The sequence below is a fragment of the Miscanthus floridulus genome, chromosome 1 (assembly GCF_019320115.1).
Source record: "Miscanthus floridulus cultivar M001 chromosome 1, ASM1932011v1, whole genome shotgun sequence".
NCBI lineage: Eukaryota > Viridiplantae > Streptophyta > Magnoliopsida > Poales > Poaceae > Miscanthus > Miscanthus floridulus.
The window spans coordinates 62,892,882-62,916,656 of NC_089580.1; the positions used below are offsets into that span (position 1 = coordinate 62,892,882).

A 23,775-nucleotide genomic window follows, 5' to 3' on the forward strand; every position below is an offset into this window, starting at 1 on the left:
TGTGATTGTTTGAAGTTTGAACCTATGATTGTGCTGTTTGAAATATAGTGTTTACTGTGTAACAGGCTATGGGCTGGCCCGATGTACCAGTGGGCTGTGGGCTACATGGGCTGGCACAGCCTGATATTCGGCCCACGGACCGTGCCTGGGCCGTCCAGTAGGCATGGTGAACTGTTTAGGCATGGCCCGATGGCCCAACGGGCCAAAAGGGCCCGAGCCCGATCGGGCCATGCCTGGCCCAGGCTCGGACCGGGCCGTGCCGTGCTGGCCCATTGCTCATCTTTAGGCCGCACTCGTCCACAACCTGTGCCTACACAGAGCGCCCGGTGTCCTTGCTCGTGACGTGGATCTTCTTGTTGCACCTCTTCCCTCCCGCGTACCACCCTGAGGACAGCGCCACGATGAGGTCGTCGTCGCTGTGGAAGCGGCCATCACATGCCGCCGCGCCTCCACCGTCTTCGCCCATCTGGAACCCGTTCACCGTCATCATAGCAAAGGTGCCACCATTGCGGCCATCGGCTGTGGCCCATGAGTCTGGAAGCGTGAGGCCACCGCTGCGGTCACCGAGCTTTCGGGCAGTGGCCCATGAGACCTGAAGTAGAGCTAGGATGACGATGAGTATAGCAGTCTTAGCTTTTGCCATCGCTATTTATTTATTCCTAATGAGCTCGATCAAGGTGCTTGGGATGCACTACCCCTTTGGCTCATGGGGCGTATATATAGGCGCGCTCTCACTTCTGAGATCGTTGAGTTCAATACCAGGTTATTAAATGGCCCTATCTATAGTTAGCAATAGGCTAGGCTGGCCCAGCCCCGCATGGGCCTGGGCCAAGCATGGCCCACTGGTGGTCGTGCCAGCACGGCCCCCCTCTAGGCGTTGTGCCTGGCCTTCGGCCCAAGCATGGCTCTACGGGTCAGAATTTGTGCCGTGCTAGTCTAGGAAGCACGGCCAGAACTACGGGCCGGGCCGGCTCAAATGCCGGTGATCGTAAGTCACCTCAAAATTCTTCTCATCCAACAGTTAGCATAGATTTATTCATTCAAATTTCAAAATCTAAACTCACAAGTCAAGAACTTCTAAGTCACAAACTGACAAACTGATCATAGATTCACAAATTGTCAAACTGATCACAAATTCTTCTCAGATTCTAACTTCTAAGTCAAGAACTAAGCAAACTCCAAAATTCTTCTTATTCGCATCCAACAGATCAACACTCAGCCACAAACTGATCACACATAGATTCTAACTTCTAAGTCAAGAACTTAGCAAACTCCAAATGACCAAATCCAACAAAACAAAAGGCACCAAAGGAGATAAGATAAATAAGCTGTTTTTGCAATATTGTCTCATTAAAAACCTTTCTAGGTAAAACTCTCCCTTATGAGAAATCCTAAAAAGAGAAAAAGAGTGCAGCACAACTCTTAATAACTCTTCCATCATTGTTCAAAGGTCCCAAGTCACACTTGTCAATCATAGATGACAGATACAAAATGAAGATAATAGATTAACTACCAGTAGCCCTAGTCCTAGATGTACTAGCCCTAGATGAACCAGCCCTAGCCCTAGCCCCAAATGAACCAGTAGTACCAGCCACCTCATCTGCATCATCATCGAGGTATAGATTCTTGAAGGAGTCCTCCAGTTCTTGGTTGTCAACAATATGTTGTAATCTGCTCTCTCCCAACTCCCAATCCTTTGTGTAGGCTAGCATCTCCACCATTTCAGGCAACAGGCAGCGTTGCCGCTCTTTGATGATCCTTTCTATCAAGCTAAAACATGATTCTGAAGAGACAGTAGAAACAGGAATAGAAATAATATCTCTAGCCATTATAGATAGGATTGGATATATTAGTTTGTGGTCACACCACTAGAGAAGTAAATCAAAATCATCCTCATATGCAGTGACATTGTCACTGTCCAGATAAACTAAGAGCTCATTAGCAGTAGAAGCAGATAAAGTGGGGGCACAGGCAGGGGAAGGACCAACAATAGATCCAGGGCCTCCAAAGATTCTTCCCCATGCCTATTTTCTCTTACCTGTATGGCTTGCAGGCTATGCAAACCTTTGACTCCTAGTTGCACCAAACTTTCTCTCATATTTGTTAAATAACTTGTAAATTTCAGTTTTCACATCAACATTATATGAAGTATAATCACAAGCAGTTCTCTCTTTCAGTAATTCTAGGATTCTAAATAAACTTCTGATCTTAGCTCTAGGATTAAGAATGAATGCAAATGAATATAACAGAGGTATATGCTGCCAGTATTTAAGGAATTTAATCTTCATAGGATATACAACAGCAATTAGATTTTGATCTTTTTCACTTGCATGTAAATGAGAAGCAATTTCTAGCAGATGGTGTAGGATAAGTGGACTAGTTAGATAGTAAACACCAGAAAGAACAACGATGGAGTCATAAAATAGTTTCAGAAACTCTAATATCTTTACAGCTATACACCAATGCCTTGCAGACAACAATTTAGAGCCATAATTGGAATTAATGAACACAGAAAAAACATGCTTATATGGAACCAAGTGTTTAAGCATAAGATATGTAGCATTCCATCTAACATCCATATCTAAGCTAAACTTTCTAGGTCTAGCACCCTGAGTAGTACAGTAGTTCTTAAACATAGCAATTCTTTGATTAGAGGAATTTAAGAAGTTAATAGATGTTCTAAAATCTTCTATGTAAGGTTTGAACCTTTTTAAACCTGATTTTATAATCAGATTAATGATATGACAAGCACAACGTTGATGCACAAGACTGTACTTACGCTTAGAAGGATCAATAGGCTCAGGTGTAGGATCAGGACCCAAATAACCAGTAAACATAGGTGTCAAAGTTTCCATAGCCTTAGCATTAGAAGAAGCATTGTCTAGAGTTACAGAGAAAACCTTATCAATGAGACCAAACTCCTCAACCACATAAGCAACTCTTTCAACGATATTTTCACTAGTATGTTTCACCTCAATCAACCTAAGCCTAATAACCTTTTTCTATAACTCCCATTCAGCACTAACAAAATGAGCAACAACACTAATGTAATCCTCCTTAGCATTACTAGACCAAATGTTTGATGTCAGAGCAACAGAGGAAGCAGCAGACAACACAAAATTCTTAGGCATATTATGACGTTCAGTAAACAATTTACTCAGATCTCTAGTGGTGGACTGTCTAGATACTTTAACAAATCTAGGGTTATGAGCACGGACAATGTAATCCTCCTAGGCCTCTGTCTCACCAATTCCTAACGGCAAATCAAGCCTAGCAATCAAGCGACACAATTTTGATCTAACAACATCAGGTTTATAGTCCCAGTTATGCATAGAACCATCAGCATTGTAAGCAAGCCTAGACTGAACCCTAGCAGCTTGATCAATGTTCTGCCTACAAGATTTCTAGTGCCTCTTCAAGTGCCCAGTGCCAGCATTAGATCTAGCAAATAAAGTATGCTTACACATTTTATAGGTTGCTTTAGTGGAGATTTTTCTACCATTAACAGTCTCATAGATCTCATCAAAATCAGCCGACACAGCAGATTTACGCTTACAAATAGCAGTTCTAGAAGAGGTACACGTACCAGCAACAGATGGAGTTGAGCTATTGGAGCAAATCGGGGTCCCAATCGCCCTCGCCCCTTCACCACCGCCGCTGTCTAGACCGAACAAGGCAGCAATGTCCTCTTGGGTGTCGTCGTCGTCCTCAGTTGCCAGGCCTGCCACGATGAGATTGTCGTTGCCGGTGAGTGGCCAGACGATCTCGTCATCAGCACTAGCCATGGCGCCCTCGACCGCGGAGGGCTCTCCAGCACCGTTCCTCAATGGTGCGCGGGGCCGCCTTGGTCGCTCTATGCCACAGCTAGAGGATGACGCATCGGCTACCGACCTGCGTAAAGACATGGAGGTGGAGGAAAACAGTATATCAGAAATAGATCATAAACCATTCATCAACTAAAGAAGAGGGGGGTTAGGGTTACGGTTAGGGTTAGAGTTAGGGATGTACCTACGCAACCGGAGCCTGGTGTTGGAGAAGACGAGGGCCACCCAGAGAAGACGACAGTAAGGTTAGAAGGACGGCGAACGGCACACGAGGACACGAACTCACATAATCACCCAAATCTAGAGGGGAGATAGGGATAGGGAGAAGGGAGAGGTGGAGAGGGAGTAGGGAGGGGATCATGTAGGACTTAGGAGTAGTAGGGAGCTGCTCATGGCGGTAGGCGGGGTTAGGGTTAGGGTTAGTGTTAGGGATGTACCTACGCAACCAAAGCCCGGTGCCGGAGAAGACGAGGGCCACCCAGAGAAGACGACACACCGGTTAGAAGGACGGCGAGCGGTAGAGGAGGGGCAGACGGGGACACGAACTCACAAAGTCACTGAGATCTAGAGGGGAGATAGGGATATGGAGAAGGGAGAGGCGGAGAGGGAGTAGGGAGGGGATCAGGTAGGAGGAGTAGGGAGCTGCTCGCCAACGGCAGGCGTATCATCGAGGTCACCTCACCGGAGTTGGGGAGGACAAAGCCGAAAGCGAGACTACGAGGGCGAGACCCAAGAGCGAGGCGAGGCGAGCGAGTGAAATGAGCTAGGGTTCTGGTATGAGCCGCCACGGGCGTGGCGTGCATTTATATATGAGGAGGGGGAGGCGGGGACAGACGGACGGTGGGCCGCACACCGCGCTGGCCCACGGGGAGCCCAGGAGGGGAGGAGTGGAGTGAGGAGGGGGAAGGGGTGGCCGGGCCAGCTGACGCAGGTCGGGTCGTGCCGTGCCAGCCCACAGGCCTGAGCACCGGCCCAGGCACAGCCTGCACCCTCGGGCCGGGCCAGCCCGGACCCGCATGTCACCTGCCCGTGTCGTGCTCGTGTCGGGCTAAAAAACGGGTGACAGACCTGATGTTGGAAGCTCTCTGCTCCTAGAGCGTTCAAGCCAATAGGTACGGCAGCCAAAATTGCAATTTACAAATCTCTGTTACTACTTTTCCCAGTTGGTTCATTTAGTCAGATCAGATTTTAGAAGTAAAGCATAGAAAGAGTTTTTCTTTTCTACTAGAAATGAGGATCGAGGAGTTGAAAAATAGACACTTTTCCCTGTGTGCCATTATAAAAGATCATAATCCCCTGTGTGCCCCTGAAAACATTCAGCGATCTTCAGCGCCACTACTCTAACTTTTTCGTGTCCTCCATGCTACTTCCGTCAGATTGGACTCTAACGCCGTCAAACTGCAGGTGTGAAAAGACGAAAATGCCCTTGAGTTCAAATATGTTATTAATTTATTTTTAGCATCTTAACGACTTCAAATGAAAAAACTCGAAACTAGAAAGTTGTATATCTCGTCGAGATCTATAATTTTCATATAATTTTTTTCATTTAATTCCGCAAAAAAAATAATATGATTTTTCTAAGATATATTAATCATATCAAATCATATTTTTTTGCGGAATTAAATGAAAATAATTTTTATATAAAAATTATAGATCTCGACAAGATTTACAACTTTCTAGTTTTGAGTTTTTTCATTTGAAGTCGCTAAGATGCTAAAAAAATTAATAACATATTTGAACTTAAGGACATTTTCATCTTTTCACACCTGCAGTTTGACAGCTTTAGAGTCAAAACTGACGGAAGTGGCATGGAGGACACGAAAAAGTTGGAGTAGTGACGCTGAAGACCGCTGAATTTTTTCAGGGGCACACAAAGGATTACGATCTTTTATAATGGCACACAGGGAAAAGTCTCTTGAAAAATTGGCTGATTTGAGCAAGATGTCTGGTAAGGAAATATCTTATTTCTAATAATTTAATCATGTCTGCTTATAGATTACTCAATATATACTTTACTGTTTAATTATGTTGTCTAATTTGATAGGAAATCAAAGAACATTGGAGCGACTGTTGAAAAGGAAAATTCTCCTAGCTAGTGATAATACTCCTCAAACTTGTGCTTGTTCTTCCTATCGCCACAACCTTAGTGGAAAGGTGTTTTTTAGTAGTGAAAATTATAAAGATAGATCTACGAAATTGTATTGGGGATGAATTTTTAAATGACTATGTCATTTGCTTCGTGGTACAAGAATTTCTTGATACGATTCCAAATGATGATGTCGTAGTTCGCTTTCAGAATATGAATGACCATACCCATCGAGTGAAACAATAAGAGGTAACCACTATTGTAAAAAAAAATTATTTTGTCTTATTATGATATTGCTAATTTTATCCCTCAATATGAATGCAAAACTTTTGCAATATTTTATCATTACTAAAATTTATGTGTACGTTGTGTAATGAGCAAAGTGTCAGATTTCTACAAGTTAGGGTAATATGAGTATGTGCCAACCCGGATGACAATTTATTCTAGATTCACCACTGGTTTTTTTCTATTCCTATTCTCCCTGCTGCAAGACTAATCGGTCAAAATAGGAGTATGTCTGTGGTGCTATTTGTTGTTTTATTCATTTTCTCCCTGCTGCGAGACTAATCCGACTTTTACTCTATATATTCGGTTTTTTTTATTGTGTATATGCGATTCCGCATAGGAGTTCGTCGGTATGTTTTTCATATTCCTTTTTTTCTTGCATGCAGGTTAAATCCGACTTTTAAACTTCTTTATTATGTCCGCTGCTTCCGTTTTTTTCTTCACTCACATCGCTATGTTATATCCGCAGCTTAATAATTAAGTATTTTCATCACTAAGTTGTTAGGAATAGTACTTATTTTTATTAGAATGTATATACGTCGATAGTCGAACTAATCGAATCGTAAACTAAAATCTTTAGTCGATTATTATTCAATCTAATCTAAATAAACGTATCTTCAAGTTGTACGTACAAATAAGTGTAACTCTCAATAAGAGCTGCCATATAGAAAATCAAAAGACTATGTAATCATCAATAGATAAACTAATTCTTGACTCGACAACACCTAACCATTGCCGACTTCAATGAAAGATTAGACTTACATATTTTAAAGGTCACCAAAGGAAGTCACAGAACTCGAAACTTAACTCTACCAGCATGGATATTATAAAAACTAAAGTTATGTTATATTAAGAAAAAATATTTTTGTGCCTTGCAACGAAAGAAAAAATATCTATAGATTGTACTCCCTCTATTGCAAATTGGAAGTCGTTGTGGCTTTTCATGATATATAGCTTTTGTTATGTAATTAGACATAACATATATCTAGATGCGTAACAAAAACTGTGTATCTAGAAAACCAGAGCTACATACAAAGTATTTTAATTCTATACAAACTTAATAGGACATTGTCATATTATTACCAATATTAACTTAATATTAACTTACGTATGTCATGGTCACCGTGAAATAAATTATAGCCTTTAGAAATTTATAAAAGGACAAACCATAAAAAGATATATAACATTTCTATCCTTAATTCCTATTAACTTCTATTAGCTTTTTATTTCTCCCATTACAATGCATGAATAGTAACACATATACACCAAGCAATAGTTTGATCTGCACCCTTAGGAAAGGAAACTTTTATTCGACCTCTCCACTTTTAAGCGGAGAGTATCAAACTACCTGTCTGTAGTAACTAGAGGTAGGATACATCCGCACGATCGACGGTATGAATTCCCAGACAGCCCCTCGCCGCGCGCCCATCCAAGATCCAACTCGGTGGGTAACATGTTCAGGCGTCGGACCAGGTGACGTGGACCTCGCCGAGGTCAGTACGGAGCCCGAGCTTCTTCCAGACGGCGGGAGAGGAATCCACGATGTTGTTCTTGCAGCCGTGGCCGCACTCGTCCACAACCTGTGCCTGCACGGAGCGCCCGGTGTCCTTGCTCGTGACGCGGATCTTCTTGTTGCACCTCTTCCCTCCCGCGTACCACCCTGAGGACAGCGCCACGATGAGGTCGTCGTCGCTGTGGAAGCGGCCATCACATGCCGCCGCGCCTCCGCCGTCTTCGCCCATCTGGAACCCGTTCACCGTCATCACAGCAAAGGTGCCACCGCTGCGGCCATCGGCTGTGGCCCTTGAGTCCGGAAGCGTGAGGCCGCCGCTGTGGTCACCGAGCTTCCGGGCAGTGGCCCATGAGACCTGAAGCAGAGCTAGGATGACGATGACTATAGCAGTGTTAGCTTTCGCCATCGCTATTTATTTATTCCTAATGAGCTCGAACGAGGTGCTTGGGATGCACTGCCCCTTAGGCTCGTGGGGCGTATATATAGGCGCGCTCTCACTTCTGAGATCGTTGAGTTCAATACCAGGTTATTAAATGGCCCTATCTGAAACAAGTGCGCTGTATCAGGAATGCTAGCTATCTGTATGTGATGGCATGTGTCAGGCTGTCAGCTTGCTGTATCCTCTTGGTAATTCCTGCGCATGCAGGAACAACTGATGAGCAAGCTGCTGTTTTGTTTTCGAAGCTGATTAGACTTAGTCCGTCCTCTTTTTGAGGCAAAAAAATGAGTTCAATTTCCGTGCCAGACTGCCAGAACGAGAGAAGTGCTACTGAAATTTGACCTGGCCCTGCTACTCTAGAGTCAGAAGAGATTTGCATGGAAGTTCAGAATTCAAACAGAAATCCGACTTTTATTTTTGTAACTATTACCAATCTAGAGTATGATTCTATTCGAGGTGTAATATATATGAATATATGATTGTATATGTAACACCGGTAATTATGTCTCACTTAATTAAAACATCTTGTACATTTTTTAAATGGTAGAATTCATAAACAAAATTTACCGTCCTCTGCATATTTCCAAGGCACTACATATACATGACACACTCCCTCCGTACCATAAAAAATGACGCTATAGAATGCGTGTTGGTTAAACTTTCTCAAGTTCGATTAGCTTTATAAAAGATATTAGAAATATTTGTATCACTAAATAAATTTATTATAAAAATATATTCAACGATTTAGCTAAGGGTACTAATTATGTATTATCTATACCTAATAATAAAGAGGCAAAATTTCTCTCCACCTATTTTTTGATCTGTCCATTTTTTGTCCGTCTCCCTCTAACTACCGGACAATAGAGAGTATATATATATATATATATATATATATATATATATATATATATATATATATATATATATATATATATATATATAGTCACGCTATTGGGAGCTCGGGAGCTCCAAATAGCTAATGGAGAGCCCTAGCCAGCCCTCTGGCCAGCCCAACCATTCAGGTCCATGGTGCTGATGCATGCGCAGGTGGGGGACTGCTGTGGGGGACTGCTGTAGACCCACCAGATTGGGGACTGCTGTAGATCCACCAGATTGGATGCATAAAATCCTAAGTCAAGCTGCACATAAACGTTTTTGTCGTGACGTTGCATAGAGATTAGTAGTTGGATGAATGAAAATTAATTGGTTGCCGCATAAAAATCTCTCCGCGAGCTGGACGTTCCACCTCACAAAACCTGACAAGGCTGACGCATGCATCCATCCAATCTAATCTCTTTAGTTTTTTCATTATAATTCCTCAACCAAGCATCTGATAAAAAAACGGATTTCACCATTGAACTCCTGACATTTTTGTGCACGATTCAAGATCCATTGTGAATATTTTTCTAAAAAAAATGAAAATTCATAAATTTAAATTTTAAATCATGGCACGTGATGTCTGATTGGATGCATAGAAACAGTGGTCAAGATGCGTAGAAAAGTTTTTGGCGCATCGTTGCATAGAAATTAGTGGTTGGATGAATAAAAATTAATTTTGTTACCGTCTAGAAACGTCTCCACGAGATGGACATTGCACCTAACACGTGATTGCCTCCACCCAACATCGTGCTTCCCACTATGGGGGTGTGTAATTAACATGGGAACAATGCATGGAACAAGGAGACCATAAGCGTAAAACATGGAGACGATCTTGTTTTCTCTAAAATTTGAAATTTGAATCATGGCACATGATGGCCAATTGGATGCATAGAATCAATGGTCAATATGTGTATAAATGTTTTTGCGCCGACGTTGCATAGAAATGAGTGGTTGGACGAATAAAAATTACTTTTGTTACCGCAAAAAACCTCTCCGTGAGATCAACATTCCACGTGACACAACTGTAATGTCTCCACCAACATCATGATTCCCACTATGGGTGTATATAATTAACATGGGAACAATACATAGAACATGGAGTCCGCAAGTGAAAACATAGAGATGACCTTGTATTTTCTAAAATTTGAAATTTGAATCATGGCACGTGATGGCCGATTGGATGTATAGAATCAATGGTCAAGATGCGTAGAAAAGCTTTTAGCGCCGATGTTGCATAGAGATTAGTGGTTGAATGAATAAAATTAATTTTGTTGCTGCATAAAAACCTCTCCGCGAGATGGACATTCCACTTGATGCAACTGTGATTGCCTCCTCCAACATCATGCTTCCCAATATGGGATGTATAATTAATATGGGAACAATTCATAGAACATGGTGCTTGCGCGCGTAAAACTTGGAGATGATCTCGTGTTCTCCAAAATTTGAAATTTGAAAAAAACGAAGGGGAGGAGGATTGGATGCATAGAATCACTGGTCAAGATGCGCAGAAAGTTTTTGGCACCGACGTTGCATTAGAATTAGTGGTTGAGTTAATAATAATTAATTTTGTTACCGCGTAAAAAGCTCTACGAGATGGACATTACACCTGACACAACCGTGATTGCCTCCACCAACATCATGCTAACTAATATGTGGATGTATAATTAACATGGGAACCATGCATAGAACATAGAGACTGCACATGTTAAACACGGAGACCATCTCATCTTCTCCAAAATTTGAAATTTGAGATGGACGATTGGATTTATAAAATCAATGGTCAAGATGCGCAGAAACATTTTTTGGCGCCGACTTTGCATAGAAATTAGTAGTTCGATGAATAAAAAATAATTTTGTTACCGCATAAAAATTGCATAAAAACTGCTAGCTCCAACAATGTATAGTATTATGTACCAACAATGTATAAAATTGTACAGAAGCTTACAGATAATTGTTTCAACAATGTATATCGAAGAGTTCTAACAATGCATAAAAGAGTGGTCTAACCATGTATATAATTGTGTGGCAGTACACGCTCCAACAATGTATACAAATTTGTTGTCATAGTGTATAGAATGCATATCATGTTACAGTTTAGCCATGCATAGAAACTTATGCACACAAGCATACAAACACAAAATCAACAAAAAACGATGAAGAGGCATCGTTGTCGTTGCCGGAGATGTTGGGGAAGGGGCCCGGGGAACTTATGCACACAAGCATATAGGAACACAAAATCAACGAACAAAACAATGAAGATGAATTTAACTAGTGTGGAAACCTATGCACCTAAGCATAGAAAATCATCCAACATCTTTGAAATCACAGTTTCAGAAAACTATGCTTGCAAAAAATCGTAGATGACCAATGCTGTCTAGGTGACCCAACCCTATCCCGAAGTTGCCTAGGCTATCAAGTAGCGAGCCAGCACGATGTAGTCACCGTCCGAGCAGTCTACACAAAGCAGTAGTGGCCCCCGCGGACAATGGACGCCGCCATCGTCCACACAGCCACCACGACGCCGTCGAGGGTTGGGGGTCCGCTGCAGGTCGGGGGAGGACCGTGCCACCATGGGTAGGGCCGGAGAGGCACTAGAGAGCCGGCGCCGCGACCTCCAATGATGTATAGAAGTTTTCCAAGAATGCATGGATAACTGTTAATACAGTGTATAGAAATGTGTTCCGACATTAAATATAAATGTGCTCCAACAATGTATGAAATTGTGTTCTAACAATGTATAAAATGTGTTCCATCATCGTATAGAATTCCGGATGATTTCTTGCTTACACTGTTGGCTCAAGAAGCATGGTGTCGGTGCAGAAAGTGACCAACTAGTGAATATTTGTAGTTTTGCCGTATGTTGTGATCGGAGGTGGCCTATCACTCAATACCACATGGTTTATACTGGTTCAGACAACGTGCCCTACGTCCAGTTTGGGTCGGTCAGTAACTTTATTCCTAAGCCCAGGTGCTCAAAATTTGTAGTGGGGTTACAAACGAGAAGGAGAAAGAAGGGGTGTACAAGAGGTCTGGTCGGCTCCGATCGAAAGGGCCAAGAGTGATAGGAGCTACGCTATAAGTTAAGTGTTCGAGCATGTGCTTGAGGTCTGAACCCGGCGGTTCTGTGGTTGTGAGCTTAAGTGATAGGCAACCCTTGTTGGGGCTGCTTGCCCGTGCGATCAGCCGTGGCTACCATGGCCGGAGCGGGCGGCGTTCGGTGAACTCGGTCCACAGACCGCCGTTCGACGAAAAAGAAGCACGAGAAGATGGAGAATACAATGGAGAGCACGACCAGACGAATTGCCTCGGCGTGAAGCGATGATGGGTTGCGCAATGCTCGGCGAGGCGTTCAACAATGGCGACGGCTAGGGCTAGGCGGGATTGTGGCTGCTTGGGTAAGAAAAATGAGTGGTGGATGAGATAGGAAGGAGGAGGAGGCGCGGCGCTATTTATGGGGCCAAATCACTTGGGCGTCACGGCATCATGGGGTCGTGGCAGGGGCGGACTCAACGGCGTCGGCGTGAAGTGGTGTCCGGGTCTGTTATGACGCGAGGAAGGAGGAGGGTCTGACACCTGGGCCCGGGCACACAGCGGCTGGAGGGAGCTCGCGTGGGGCGCTGTTGGGCGTGCGGTGCTGGGCCCGCTACGGTGTGCAAGGGAGAAAGCAAATTGGGCTCCGGCCCAATCAGGGAAGAGAGCGACGACCTAGAAAGAAAAGAAGTGGGCCACGGGCAGAAGTAGGCCTACGGGCCAAAACAGAGGAAGGAGAAAGGAATTTATTCTTTTCTTTTTCTAATTTTTCCAAAGCAAGTTCAAAATGAAATTTCAACTCAATTCAAAATCCGACTTCACACCAAACAATTCAAAAGAACATGAAGCGACATGAATGCACATACATTGTTGTTGAACTTATATTTGGTTTTATTTTAATAAAATTATTATTTCCTAAATTCAAATGCCCACAAAATACTTAATTAACCAATTTCCTCCTATTTCAAAAATATGCAAAATCTAGGGTGTTACAATTCTACCCCTCTTAAAATAAATCTCGTCCTCGAGATTCGGAAGACGCTTACTCAAATAACTATGGGTAGGTTTTCCTCAGATTCTCTTCCCTTTCCCAAGTAGCCTCATCTTCTGTATACCAATTCCACTAAACCTTACACATCTTTATAACTTGGCTCCTTATAACTCTTTCTGCCGTCTCCAAAATTCTTACCGGAAACTCCTCATACGTGAGATCTTATTTACCTATAAGCTCCTCTAACGGTATCTGCTCCTCAGGTACACACAAACACTTCTTTAGTTGAGACACATGGAACACATCGTGCACACCAGACAAACTCTTAGGCAATTCCAACTGATAAGCCACTTCACCACGTCTCTCTAAAATCTTAAAAGGTCCAATATACCTTGGGGCTAACTTTCCTTTTATGTTAAACCTTCTCACACTTCTCATAGGTGACACCCTCAAATACACATAATCACCTACTTCGAAAACCAATTCTCTTCTTCTAGTGTCGGCATAGCTCTTCTATCGAGACTGAGACACTCTCAAGTTATCTCTGATCATCCTTACTTGCTCTTCTGCGTCTCTCAAAACATCTGGTCTGAACACTTGAGTTTCTCCTGTTTGATTCCAAAACAACGGGGCTCTACACTTTTGTCCATACAAAGCTTTGAAGGTGCCATATTGAGACTTTTCTGATAGCTGTTGTTGTACGAGAACTCAGCATAAGGCAAACTCTTGTCCCAACTTGTACCATACTGCAACGCACAAGCCTTCAACATATCCTCTAATATTTGATTAATTCTCTTAGTTTGCCCATCTGTCTGAGGATGATATGCTGTACTAAAATTCAACTTGGTTCCCAACGAACTATGTACTTGCTGCAAAAAAATGAGATGTAAATTGGGTACCTCGATCAGACACAATTTTCTTGGGAACCCCATGTAGACAAACTATCCTCTCCATATATAACGCAGCCAATTGGGGACCAGTATAGGTAGTCTTGACTGGTAAGAAGTGAGCAACCTTAGTTAACCGATCGACTATTACCTAAATTGAATCATAACCTCTCTGAGTGCGGGGTAACCCAACTATAAAATCCATACCAACTTCTTCCCACTTCCACTCAGGTATCTTCATTGGTTGTAGCAATCCTGCAGGTCTTTGATGTTTAGCTTTGACTCTCTAACATGTATCACACAAAGCAACATATTCAGCAACATCTCTCTTCAGTACGTACCACCAATACTTCTCTTTCAAATCTAAATACATCTTAGTACTTCCAGGATGAATAGAATAAGTAAACTCATGTGCCTCATGAAGAATTGCCTCTCGTAAAGCCTTATCCTCAGGCACACATTGCCTTTTCCCAAACCAAAGAGTTCCATTGTCATCCATATGGAATCCTAGAGCCTTACCAATCACTATATTTTCTGCTATCTCTCTCAACTTCGCATCCTGTAATTGTCCTTTACGTATTTCTTGCTCCAATTTAGGCTCCAACACCAACTCCACTGCATTAGTGACAAAACCCAAATTTAGTCGCTCAAACTTGGCACACAACTCACTTGACATCAATGTCACTTGCACCTCATTGACATAACTCTTCCTACTAAGAGCATCGGCAACAACATTCACCTTTCTAGGGTGATAGTGCTCCTCCAGATCATAATCTTTGATTAACTCTAACCATCGACGCTGTCTCATATTCAGATCTGTCTGAGTGAAAATGTACTTCAGACTCTTGTGATCAGTATAGATGTCACTCTTATATCCAATGAGATAGTGCCTCCAAATCTTCAAAGCATGAACCACTGCTGCTAACTCTAAGTCATGAGTAGGATAGTTTAACTCATGCTTTCTCAACTGACAGGAAGCATAAGCCACTACCTTGCCCTCTTGCATGAGGACACATCCGATACCCTAACAAGATGCGTCACAATAGATGGAAAAACTCTTGTTCAAATCTGGTAAAACCAATACTAGTGTTGTTGTCAACCTCTTCTTCAACTCTTCAAAGTTAGCCTAGCACTTCTCGGACCACACAAACTTGGCATTTTTCTCCAACAAAGCTGTCATTGGCTTGGCAAGTTTAGAGAAACCTTCTATGAACCTTCTGTAGTATCCAGCTAATCCCAAGAAACTATGAATCTCTCCCACATCTATTGGTGGTTTCCAACTCAATACATCTTTCACCTTGCTTGGATCTACTGTGATTCCACCATTAGAGACAACATGGCCAAGGAAAGAAACTTCCTTCAACCGGAATTCACACTTGCTTCGCTTAGCATACAACTTGTGTTCTCTAAGCCTCTACAAGACCAACCTCAGATGTTCAGCATGCTCTTCTTCTGTTTTGGAGAATATCAATATATCATCGATGAATACCACCACAAACTTATCCAAAAACTCCATGAACACCTTGTTTATCAAGTACATAAAGTAAGCAGGTGCATTGGTCAAACCAAATGACATAATAGTGTACTCATACAATCCATACCTCGTAGTAAAAGTTGTCTTAAGTATGTCAGTTGCATGAATCTTCAATTGATGGTAGCCAGAACGAAGATCAATCTTAGAGAAAACACAAGCACCTCTCAACTGATCAAACAAGTCATCAATTCTAGGCAACGGATACTTGTTCTAGATAGTAACCTCATTGAGTGATCGATAATCAACACACATCCTCTGAGTACCATCCTTCTTATCATCAAATATAACCGGTGCTCCCCAAGGTGATGAGCTAGGACGAATAAAACCTTTCTCCTGTAACTCCTTAATTTGTTTATTAAGTTCTTCTAATTCCTTAACCCCCATTCTATATGGACGCTGAGCTATAGGTGCAGTTCCAGGTAATAATTCAATAATAAACTCAATGTCATGGTCAGGTGGTTTACCTGGCAAATCATCGGGGAACACATCTAGAAATTAATCAACCACCGGGTCCTCCCTGTTGATGCCATCATCAAGCTGTTTCACTGTGGCTGTCGGTTGTGCTTGTATTACAACATCAACACTGATTCTTTCCCCATTTGGTGCAGTCACAACAACTACCTTCTCCTTACACTGAATCACTGCCTGTTGTTGCTTCATCCAGTCCATACCTAGAATCACATCAGTACTAGATGCCCTCAACACAATGGGGCTCACTTTGAACTCTACCCCCCTTAAGAATAGACTAGTTGGAAGACAACGATATGAAGCTTGCATACTTCCACCCGGTGAATTTACTAATATAGGATTTTGCATGGCACATAATGGTATGCTATGATTTCTAACAAATGCTTGCGATATGAATGAATGAATGTGAGGCTCCAGAATAAAAAAGAACAGTGGCAGGGGTTGAGTTGACATTGAACGTACCGAGCATGACTTCTGGTTCAGCAAGCGCCGTCTCGGTAGACACATGGTTCACCCTCCCTATGTTGGGTGCTGGCTTCTACGGCGTTCCCTTCTTATTACTCTGCTGACCCTAGGGTGTCTGCTGATTCTGCTTCCTGGGGCAATGATTAGCATAATGCCCAACTTCTCCACAATGATAGCATACGTTGGGGGTACTAGGTGCACTGGTCTTCATGGGAGTGTTGTTGGGTGTTCCCTACCGTGGTGTCTGCTGACCACTCTATTGCTGAGGACGTTGATTGGCATTCTGTTGCTGATTCTAGTTGTGCTGAGGATACTAACCATGATTCCACTGACTGGGTGGTCCCTAAAACCTCTATTGGAAGCCTTGCTGAGGATTGGTACGCGGACGAGTATTGCTCCCAAAGGCCTGTCCCTGAAGCCTCCTCTTCTTGGCCTCCATCTAATTGCACTTATTGTTAATAACAATAGCGTGATTCACCAGCGTCTGAAAATTGGGGTAGGTATTGGACATAAGCTAGAGCTACAAACCATCATATAGACCTGTGAGAAAGCGGCGTTGCTTGTCAGCATCATCAGCCACTTCATTGGGGGCATAACGTGACAACTGAGCAAACTTGTCACGGTACTCAGCGACGGATATGGATCCTTGCTTCAGAGCTCTGAATTCCTCCTACTTGAGCTCTATCAGTCCCTCTGGAATGTGATAAGATCTGAAATTCTCTTTGAACTCCTGCCAGGTAATAGGAGGAGCGTTGGCGGGGCGTCCATACTCAAATGACTCTCACCAGTCCTGAGCTTCTCCCTGGAGCTGTCCTGAAGCATACAACACCTTCTATTGATTATCACATTGTGCTATGTTGAGTTGCCTCTCCACTGCACGAAGCCAATCATCTGCTTCCAGTGGATCAGTGGCATGAGAGAACACCGGTGGACGGCCCTTCAAGAATTCACCACGCTTATCACGCGGTGCTCCACCACCCTGTTGGTTCTGCTGATTCTGCACCAACGCTTGCATGAGCTACGTCTGTACTGCCAAGAGTTGTTCAATAGTAAGTGGTGGTGGTGGAGGATGTGGGGGAACACCTCCACGATGTTGGCCTCTTCCTCTTCCAGACATCTGCTATCAAATATTCATAATTAAAAATTTCCAAGTTAGAATACTTTCTGAAAATTTTCTGGACGGATCTCAACATCAGCAGCTCTGTAAAACAGCCATATCTCGAGTTCTAGAATTCCAAATAAGGCGTACTTTATATGGTTGGAAATCTTAGGAAATTATCTACAACGTTTATTCAGACCACATTCCCAGATTCTATCATTAGGTTACTCAAAAAAAAGATACCACCGAAACTGTTCCCAGATTCCAGACAGCATAGAGACTTTAAGTTGAAATAGAGATATCTCACAAACCAGATCAGATATGGGGGTGATTCCAGAGGCACTGGAAATATGCTTAAGTCTAGTTGTTCCCATAAGAATTTCATAATTTTTGGTTGTGTATATTTTAATTGGCATTAAGATAAATGCAGACTGCTCTGAAAAACAGATTCCGAGAGAACAGGATGTAACAAACCCAACTATTCATTTATTGACCCAATCTTTAATATTCTTAACAATGGAACTTGCGGACTTGCCCACAAAGTTCAATCACTCATTACAAAGATCCAACTCACTCATAAACATAATAACAAATCAACTAAATACACCAATGTCCACACCGCACTAATAGACTCGACTAGACTCAACTTTACTCGTTCTACTATCGGGTTATTACATAAAAAGGGACTCCAACATCTATGGACGATACTTATGGGGAAGCTCCACATACATCTTTGGCAAATTGAGGCACACCCTTTGTTCGTCTATCACCTGCCTATGTCGCTTGATAGTTTCCTACTGCACCTTCAATTGATTCTCCAATCGGCGAATCTTTGACACAGACTCATAGCCAAAGTGTACCATCGCTTGGGTGGTTGGATCCATGCCCTACGGGTCCATCATCGCCCATCCCAATTCTGGGTGTTGGTGAGGGAGGAATCGATATTGATCATTCTTCATGTCCTCAAATCGGCGACCACGGAGGCCTATGCAAGCTTCAGCGGCTACATCTTCTATGCCTTCCTCCATGGTAGCTCGGTGACCATAGTGTGCATAGTTTGAATCTAGCTGATATGCGCCTTTCTGTTCGTCCTTGATGGTGATGCACACCCTAGTCTTCCAGTAGGTGTCTTCAAGAGGGTGCGTATGTTCTTCGTAGACGTATTCTACAGCAGCATCCCAGTCGCTATAGTAGGTCTGAAGCATGCTCATGAGTCGGTGATGTGAAACAAAGGATTCACACCCCGGCTTATACCACACCTTTGTTGTCCACCCCAGGGGCGGGATCAGCTCATCTTCTTCAACAATGTTTTCCTCTTCATTTTTGGACAAGTGGACGACCTCGACTTCTTGCGGTTCCTCCTGAATGGGCTCAGGCGTAGGTACTGGTGTTGGCGGATCGAATTCCTGTTCCTGGGGTTCTTCCTCCTCTGGCTCCATGGACAAACCATGAGGCAGGTAGTACCCTCCAGTGCTGATGCGGGTAGTCTTGTGGGCACGAGACATCTATAGAATTAGACTTAGTTAGATTAGGTTAGAAGCAATAATTTTCATAATAGAATAAGGCAAAAGAAGCATAAAACTTTAGCAAATATCAAGGGTGAGATAGAAAGCATGAAATGAGTGAAGCAAAAGAAGCTAAAAACGACCATTGCTAACTAGGCTTGCATCCTACAGTCAACACAGCTCTGATACCAATCTGTCACACCCAATTTTAAGGATAAAATAGAGTGCAAAATCTTATGTGCGCCCAGAGATTAGTCAGACACATAAGCCGATAAATTATGAATAGTATCATTACAAATGTTTATTACACCACGAATATGATAGAGTTATCACATAAATATAGCGGAAATAATAAAAAGATCTCTCGCGGAAGCTCCATATCATAGGGACATCGACTGGTTGACCACAAGACTAGTAGTCCTCAAGAAAATCATCATACCCATGGTCATCTGTTACCCATCTAGGATTTTTATCCAAATAACGAAAATAAACAAGCGTAAGTACATGTCATACTCAACAAGTGTAACACGGGGTTCATGAGGCTCAAAAGGCTTGACACAGGTTTAACAGCGTGCAGCTTTTAGTTGTCATAATTTTAGCTAAAGAGTAGCAACAAGTTGTTTCAATTCCCAATGCAGAACACATGATCAAATGTAAACATGATTAATGAATAGCATAAACAAATAATACTTAGTGTTCCTCTATTCCGTAAATGTTCCAAGGTCGCTCGTGACCGTGAGCACGGTTGATATACCAGTTTTACACTCTATAGAGGTTGTACACTTTCACTGTGAGTCGTGATACCCATATGCCCGGGTTAATTACTCCCAAAACACTTCCAAGGTGAGCAGGCAAAGGTCACTATGAAGCCTTTTAGAGGTTCATCAAACAAGTATGTCCATTAGATTCACTCGACAAACGGTTATAGGAACCCCCCTGTCAAATGGCACAATTCCTTCATGGCTATACACATAAGAGTAGAGGTTGTCCTATACCCAATTCGGCAAGCCATTCTTACGCCAATAAAGGTAACCACTAACAAGCTAGAAAAGGTCCTCGTACTAAGCTAAAGCCAGAGCCATGTAGCCCTCACAGCTATACTATAAGTTCTGGATGATCACTTACAGATAAGTCCTTAGGGAGAGAAATTTGAAGCATTTAGAAAGTAGCTAAACACTCCAGCCCCCTGTTTCCATGTTGCTAAAAAGTCATATTTTAATGTTTATTGCATTTACCATTAGTAAAGTTACAAGATCATGGTTTAATTGAGCTCTAACAATAGCTACCCAAATGCATAACGCATAGGTGACAAGGTAATAGTTCAATTCTAGGGAATCCCTATCAAGGCGACACATGCAACATGAATTTAATGAATTAAAGTGAATAGGAAACAAGGATGATCCCATGCTATACTTGCCTTGAGCAAAGTACTCCTGCTAGTCTTGCTCGTCAAAGTCGTACCCCTGATCTTCCACGAACTGCTCACCGTCTATACTTGATAACCACAACAACATACAAGCATCCAGGAGTAATCATGCAAAGCAAATAAAGCTATAGATTAGAACAGTACATCAATAGCAAAGAATCAAGATGAAAAGTTTGGAAAACGAATCTACGTCTTGCTACGAACACACAGACGCAAAGATCACAAAAATCGGATCTAAAACATAAAAGTTATGGATTAAACAAGTTTTCTTATAACAAAATAATAAATTAAATCTAAGCTCGAATTTTAGAAGTTGGAAATCTACTTTACAGTAGCATGAATATGTAGATCACTTAATTATGAACCTAACGCAACTTGAACGGATCAAATCAGAGTTAAAACGGAGATTTTACGGCTAAAACAAGTTGAATGGCAAAACTGTAAATAGCTGAAAACGTATTTTCAATATAACCGAACCAAAATACGCTTTTAAAAGGAGGAAACAGAATCTATAAACACGCTTTGGGCCGCGGGTTCAGACTTAAATACTTACAAGGGCCCTTTTGAAAAACTACCAGACGAAGGGGTATCAACAACTGGAGGCCATTGGATCAGCTGTGGACGGTTGGGATTAGATCGAGGAGGGGGAGTCGTGGCCGGCGACGAGCTAACCAGTGGCTCACGGCCGGGAAAACAGGAGTCCTCACCGGCGATTGGCAATTTCCTGATTCTAGGCACAATAGGTCATGGGAAAAGGACTAGGAGGTAGAGATTGAGCTTGCAAACACGTACGTGGTAACGGTTGAAATTGAACAGGAATGGTAACAGCGGCGTGCGTGATCCAGCGGCGGCGCCATGGCCGGAGCGGGCGGCGTTTGGTGAACTCGGTCCATGGACCTCCGTTCGATGAAGAAGAAGCACGAGAAGATGGAGAATACAATGGAGAGCACGACTAGACGAATTACCTCAGCGTGAAGCGACGATGGGTAGCGCAACGCTCGGCAAGGCGTTCAACAATGGCGGCGGCTAGGGCTAGGCACGGTTGTGGCTGCTTGGGTGAAAAAACGAGCGGTGGATGAGATAGGAAGGCGGAATAGGCGCGGCGCTATTTATGGGGCCGAATCACTTGGGCGTCATGGCATCACAGGGTCATGGCAGGGGCAGACTCGACGGCGTCGGCGCAAAGTGGTGTCCAGGTCTGTTACGACGCGAGGAAGGAGGAGGGTCTGACGCCTGGGCCCGGGTAGTCAGCAGCCAGAGGGAGCTCGCGTGGGGCGCTGCTGGGCGTGCGGTGCTAGGCCTACTGCAGTGTGCAAGGGAGAAAGCAAACTGGGCTCCGGCCCAAGCGGGGAAGAGAGTGACTGCCTGGAAAGAAAAGAAGTGGGCCACAGGCAGAAGCAGGCCTACAGGCCAAAACAGAGGAAGGAGAAAGGAATGTATTCTTTTCTTTTTCTAATTTTTCCAAAGCAAGTTCAAAATGAAATTTCAACTCAATTCAAAATCTGACTTCACACCAAACAATTCAAAAGAACATGAAGCGGCATGAATGCACATACATTGTTGTTGAACTTATATTTGGTTTTATTTTTAATAAAATTATTATTTCCTAAATTCAAATGCCCACAAAATACTTAATTAACCAATTTCCTCCTATTTCAAAAATATGCAAAATCTAGGGTGTTACAAGTACAATTCTTGGAATAAAAGAAAACTTCCTAACTTAATAATAACATGGACCCCAATGCTCCTTATTTGTAGAGTCCGATACATCTTCCTGGCGCCACTCAAACATAGCCCATTGACGTCGTCTGCTGACATCATCCATAAAATAGTCGATTCTGATATCACATCTAAATTAGCTCATACCGATTCACATCTAATCGATTCCTTGATGACACAATCCTAAAAGCTTCGAGTTCCCGCGTTTCTCTTCTCAAATTTTGGTGTAAACAATTGGGTACACCTTGCTGATAGAAGCTATAAATGCGGACATGCATCATGATGTTGAGGGCTTTTATGCAAGCATTGCTCGGAACAACCGAAATGATGTGGTAAAGTCAAAGTCGAACTCATAGCTTTATATCTAGATTTGTTGTTATATGTTGCAAAGCTTGGTTGTCATAACCTTTTTTTCTACCAACACTCGGCAAAGTGACCCAAAATGACAATTTTTATTTTTTTACATTCCATCATGACAAATAAATTCATACAAACATATATCACATATATATCTCATCCATTACATATATATCTCATTCATCACATATATATCTCATCCATCACATATATATCTCATCCATCCACACATCCATCCACACATATCACATCCATCACAATATATCACATATATAATAATAAGTGCTTAAGTCCATCTAAATAAATCCACAAGTCCATCAAAGTCCACAAGTGCATCACAAGTATATCACAAGTCCATCACCAAGTGAACAACAAATGAAAAAAATACAATGTGCACTCATCTCAGCCACTACGACTGTGGTGAAGGCCTAGCTCCATCATTCGGAGGTGCATGAGGTGGATTATTCGAACCACCATTAGATGGAGACTCCACAAAGGAGAAAAGATTGCATGTGAGACAAGATTATTTGGATAGCTAATCTAGGAAGGTAGAGGCCATACAAGCAAAGCACAAGCTAAAGTAAAAAAACTTTTATACTCATAGGAGTAGCTGGAGCTATAGGACGCGGAGGCGAAGGTGGAACCAACAACCCAGTTGGTAGTGAGAAGCCCACACATTGCCCAAGCCCTTGTAGGAACTCCGTAATGTTCGTCAGCCTCTGCGCCTGGGCCTACCGCTCGGCCCGCTTGGCCTCCCGCTCAGCCCGCTCGGCCTCTAGCTGGGCCACCATCCTCTGGTGCCTAGCCTCTAGCTCCTAACATTGCCTCATTTCTTGCTCCAGCCGAGCCTGCAATATTTCACTCCAATGTTTCAGTAATGCAAAGCTAATTAAGGTGTGTAAAGATCAATGTATGACAAGTAAAATAGGAATAACCTCGAGTGCGTCAACCCGGTGCTGTGCAACGGTCGCCCATGTGCAAATGGCCGGGTCGATGACGCCGTTGCCAAGCCAGAACCGCCCATGCTTCTTGCCTTGCCCCACCCTCATGATGGCCTCTCCATCGAAGTCCTGGGTGCTCGGATCATGGTCTGGCCCATGGAGCGACCTCACCACCTCAGTGTACTCACTAATGCGGGAGTGGACGCTCGGGTTCGTGTATGCCTCGGGCGGGTCCTCTAGGTTGAAGGAGACGTCTGACATCGCTTTGCCCTTATGGGCCATACACCATGCCTAAAAGTCCGAGCAAGCCTGGCCACTATGCGACGC

At 43.0% G+C, this 23,775-nt stretch overlaps 2 protein-coding genes across 2 annotated transcripts; both read right to left on the reverse strand.

The window, feature by feature from the left end:
* Positions 1–310: 310 nt before the first annotated feature.
* LOC136457797 (putative ripening-related protein 6) lies at positions 311–643 on the reverse strand. Its single transcript, XM_066457806.1, has one exon. The coding sequence runs from the start codon at positions 641–643 to the stop codon at positions 311–313; it is 333 nt and encodes a 110-aa protein (XP_066313903.1).
* Positions 644–7,652: 7,009 nt separating this feature from the next.
* On the reverse strand, positions 7,653–8,114 carry LOC136485270 (putative ripening-related protein 6). Its single transcript, XM_066482187.1, has one exon. The coding sequence runs from the start codon at positions 8,112–8,114 to the stop codon at positions 7,653–7,655; it is 462 nt and encodes a 153-aa protein (XP_066338284.1).
* Between the last annotated feature and the right edge of the window lie 15,661 nt (positions 8,115–23,775).